This window comes from Arachis ipaensis, chromosome B9 (genome assembly GCF_059453495.1).
Source record: "Arachis ipaensis isolate K30076 ecotype BB chromosome B9, ASM5945349v1, whole genome shotgun sequence".
NCBI classification, from domain to species: Eukaryota; Viridiplantae; Streptophyta; class Magnoliopsida; order Fabales; family Fabaceae; genus Arachis; species Arachis ipaensis.
The window spans coordinates 116,937,728-116,942,822 of record NC_142444.1 but is presented as its reverse complement, the minus strand read 5'-3'; the positions used below and the strand labels follow the sequence as shown (position 1 = coordinate 116,942,822).

Genomic DNA, 5,095 nt, shown 5'->3' with positions numbered 1-5,095 from the left:
CATCTTGGAACGTTAGTGACAAAGGTAAGTGTCACTAACGTTCTCGAAGGATTGGCAAGCTTACGTTAAGAGCCACGTTAACTAAGTTAACGTGGACTCTAAAGGGAGGACTCTCAACGTTATTGGAAAAGGTGAGTCCCAATAACGTGTGCGAAGGACCAAGAGGCAACGTTAGTGGTCACGCTGGTGCCACTAACGTTGAAGTTAACGTGGATCATCCCTGGGTTAGGAACGTTAGTGAAAAAGGTGATTGTCACTAACGTTCTCGAGTCCATACTATCACTTACCGTTAACGCCACTAACGTCCTGAGCTAAACACCCTGCCTACTTCACACTTTCTCTTTGCAAGTAAATCTAAGCCCACTGAAGACAGTAACTGCTTCAAACTCAAGATCCAAAGGCCCATATCCAAGACTTGAAGAACCAACTAGAAGATCAGAAGAGTAGTATATATAGGGATAGTTTTGAATTAGATCAAGAGCTTTTGAAGGGGTTGGAAATTTGAGAACTACTCTCTGTATAATTTTACTTTCTCTGCACTTCTAGTCTACTTTTCATAATGTATTTTCCATCTCTGTTTTCCATTTCCAGAGCTATGAACAACTAAACCCCTTTCATTGGGTTAGGGAGCTCTGTTGTAATTTGATGGATCAATATTAGTTTTCATTACTCTTCTTTTATCTTTTCTCTTGATTTTACTAGAAAGCTTTCAATCTTCATCCAATTGGGTAGTTATCTTGGAAAAGAATCTATTCATACTTGGATCTCTTCTGAACCTTGGAAGAGGAATGAAGAGATCATGCTAGAAATGCTTTCTCATGTTGGACCAAATTGGGGTTGGAAGGATATGGTGACTATAATTCTACCAACACTTGATTTGGGAATGCATGTGGTATAATCAGTGACCATACTTCATCTCTTCTCATGAGCAATTGACCAAGGAATTGGCTATTGATCAAGATTTGAGAGATTGAATTACAAAGAATTGTAATTCGATCACTTAAGATTGCCAAGGAGATCAATGAACGCATTGATTGAGGAAGAGATGAAAATAAACTTGATCCGGAGAATGCAACATCTCCTAAACCCAATGAAATCCCCATTCTGATCTTACCCATTCTCTTTAATTTCTGCAATTTACTTTTATGAGCATCTTCCCCATTCCCATTTACAATTTTGTAATTTACTTTCCGCCATTTATTTTCAGCTCTTTACTTCCAGCATTTACATTTTCTGCTATTTACTTTCCCGCCATTTAATTTCCTGCAACTCTCAAACCAAATTCTGCTTAGCTCAACTAGAACATTCTTCCAATTAAAGTTGCTTGACCAATCAATCCCTGTGGGATTCGACCTCACTCTATTGTGAGTTTTTACTTGACGATAATTCGGTATACTTGCCGAAGGAAAATTGTTGAGAGACAAGTTTTCGTGTATCACATACGCGGAATGTGCAAAACTTGAGGACGCGTACGCAACCACATGATTTGGTATGCGAAATATTGGTTTCTGTTCAGCATCCATGCGTACGCGACATTTTGTATGCATATGCGGGATGGGAAAAATTTTAAGTATTCGTACGCATACATGGGCATACGTACGCATAGACCCTATTTTGCTGAAAAATGATTTTTTTTTACTTTTAAGGGTTCTCTAACTTTCCAAACTTTCTTAACTTCTCTTTGAGATTTGTGACTGGTAATTAGACTCTAAGACTTGTGAGGATGGGTTAGTTAATTTGAATTGGTGATTTTCTATTATATGAGTTTAGAGCCGATGACTTAGGCTTTGGGAGGTTTGTGGATGAGATTAGTGAATGTGGTGTGGTGAGGTACTTCTTTGACAGGACTTTGAGATTTGGAATGATTATGTTGTATTTGAGGAATTGAGAATTTATGATGGTTATGATGAGTTAAGAACTCGAAAAGAAAGGATGAACATGTTGAATATTGAGAATGTGTTAGGCACTATATCCTTGGGATGCGTATGAAAGTGTGCCAAGCACTATATATCCTTGGGTTAAGCATGATAGTGTGCAGGGCACTATATCTCTGGGTTGAATTATGATTGATTACCTTTTCTGCTGCAAGAGTGTGTCAGGCACTATATCCTTGGGTTAAGTATGATAGTGTGCAGGGCACTATATCCTTGGCATGCCAGATCCTCTACTGCAAGAGTGTACAGGGTACTATATCCATGGCGTGGCAGAAAAGGCTACATCCGAAAGGGTGTGTCAGGTTGGCATTTATAGACCGACAAGTAATATCACTAGCCAATAGGATAGACATTCATCATATGCATCTCTTATGTGCTTGTTTGCTTCGATTACTTGCAGTTTGCCTAAATGTATATTATGCCTAGGGGTGGCAGGTGGGGAAGCCCGCCCCGCCCCGCCAGAAGCCCGCTCCGCCCCGCCTATTCAGGTGGTCCCAAAATCCTAGCCCTCCCCGCCTAATGGCGGGATGGCGGGCTGGCGGGCTAAGCCCGCCTAAACTATTTTTTTTTTAAATAATATTTATAAAGACATATCTTCTATTTAAATCAATATAAATGCAAATATTAAATATAAATAGTCTCCAAAATAAATAATCATAATCCAAAATACAAAAACATAATTATAAATAGTCCCATAGACAAAATAAATATAATCCAAAATCCAAAAACATAATTACAAATAGTCTTCAAAACAAAATAAACATAATTGGAACCAACTCCTGAAGAATAGCCTTCTCCTTTTGCAATATCTTCCTCATCTAAATCTTCCTCTAAAAAAAAGTAAATAAATATATTAGAAAAATAGTACATAATAATGTTCAAAATCACTCAAGTATGTATGTCATAAATATAATTATACCATAATCATCATATCCACATATCCAATTTCTGGTGCAAATCACCGCTTCAACATTATCTGGCAACAAATGACTTCTATACTTATTCAAAATATGAGAACCCATGCTAAATGCAGATTCTGAAGCCACGGTAGTAATAGGAATGCTCAACAAATCTCGTGCCATTAGTGATAGTGTTGGAAAACGATGATGGTTGTCTTTCCACCATTGCAAAACATCTATGATTGCATCATTGCAAAATAATGTTGCCTCACTCAAATAAATATCAAGTTGGTTCTTTCCACTTTTCACTTCAGCTTCTTGATTACGGGACATCAAATCTTTTACATTGCAAACAATATATGACTCAAAAAGCATGAAAAATAAAAAATACATATAACCAAGTAGAGTGAATATAAGATAAAAATACTTACACCAACAATTTTAATAAGCTGAGTTCCAATTGCAGAAGATGTTGCTTGAGAAAAATTACTTGGAATTTGGGAAGAACTCTCTACAGTTGTAGAGAAATTGTGGTCATAAACCTCAAAGAGCTTGTATAACTTACTCTTCACATGCTCCACTTTGTCTTTAGCACTAATAGGATCAATCTCATTATAGCAATGAACCAAAGTGTTGAGTTTAAATCTAGGATCAAGAACTGCCCCAAATGCAAGAACAACACTATATTCCTCCAATTATTTCTTGAACTTAATCATCATTTGTTCTCCTATGTTCCTTATAAGCACTTCATCATTCTTCAAACTATTCATCAGAATAAGCTGGATTTGCCAAACTTGTAAAAAATACAAGTTGGATGTTGGGTAATAAGTTCCAGACATCAACTTGATAGTTTCGTAAAATGGTAACAGAAAATTACATATCTTTTCAGTTCTTCTCCATTCATCTGATGAAGGACAATATTCCCTAAATCCAGCTTCTTTTACTTTATACATTTCAAAAGCTTTCTTATATGGAATAGCACTTGCAAGCATTGCATAAAGTGAATTCCACCTAGTAGGAACATCTAAACATAATGCAGTTGTATACTCAAGTCCCTCAATATCTTGAAAATATTCTTTAAACTTAACCATTCGACTTTCAGATTTTCTCAGATACTTAATAGAATCTCTAATCTTATGCACTGCATCACCACATATTTTCATTCCATCTTGGACAATAAGATTTAAAATATGAGCAGAGCAACGAACATGAAAGAATTCACCACCACACAACAATGAACCATGCACATCCAAAGTACTTTTCAAGTGATCAACACAAGTATCATTAGAAGAAGCATTATCCAAAGTAATGGAAAAAATATTTTTATCTATTTTTCACTCATTCAAAAGTGTAAAGATTTTAGAAGACAACTCAAATCCCGTGTGAGAAGGAGGCATATGACAAAAATTGAGAATTTTACTCTGTAATTTCCAGTTCTCATGAACAAAATGTGCAGTCAAACATATAAACCCCTCATTGGTACTTGAAGTCCAAAGATCAGATGTTAAGCAAATTCTATTTGGAATGGAAACTAAATTTTTTTAAGTTCGCAGCTTCTCTCTTGTGAACTTTCACTATGTCAGCCTTAACCGTATTCTTAGAAGGAAGTTTCAAAGTTGGACTTATATATTTCACCCAATTTCTAAATCTCCTATCATCAACCATATTGAATGGCTTATTCCCAACAACTACATAAGAAGAAAACATATCTCTAGCCACTCCTGAATCAATCCTAAGTAAACCCATTTTAAGTTGCAATTCTGCTATAGTCTGACCAATATCTTCATGCTTAATTTGAGTACAACTATCAAGATGTTGTTTTAGAGTAGAAGTGCCATATCGCTTACCTCCAGCTTTAAACACCTTCTTACATCCTTTACACTCGAAACATTCTACTCCATCCTTATCTGGACTGAGCTTTCTGAAAAAATTCCAAACATCGGATGTTGCTGGTCTGGCCCTTTTTGAACTAGGTTCATCAACCTCGACCGAAGCAGCCTAAGAACCAGCTCCAGCAGTAACAAGGTTACTCACAGTTTCAGAATTCATATTTTCTGAAATAAAAACAAACTTAAATTATTTATATGAACCATTAATCAAATATCAACCATTATCAACCATTATCAACTATTATCAAAACTCAACCATTATCAAACAACACAAAAAAGAGCAAATAATATATGAATCTGAAATCAGATTTAATCAAATATCAACCATTATCAACCATAATCGAAACTCAACCATTAGCAAACAACACAAAAA

General features: G+C 35.9%; 1 protein-coding gene across 1 annotated transcript; it reads right to left on the bottom strand.

Annotated features, from left to right (window-relative positions):
• Positions 1-2,818: 2,818 nt before the first annotated feature.
• On the bottom strand, positions 2,819-3,996 carry LOC107615728 (zinc finger BED domain-containing protein RICESLEEPER 2-like). Its single transcript, XM_016317766.1, has 3 exons — positions 3,711-3,996; positions 3,261-3,491; positions 2,819-3,171 (listed from the first exon to the last, which is right to left on the bottom strand). The coding sequence occupies exons 1-3, from the start codon at positions 3,994-3,996 to the stop codon at positions 2,819-2,821; spliced, it is 870 nt and encodes a 289-aa protein (XP_016173252.1).
• Positions 3,997-5,095: the final 1,099 nt, after the last annotated feature.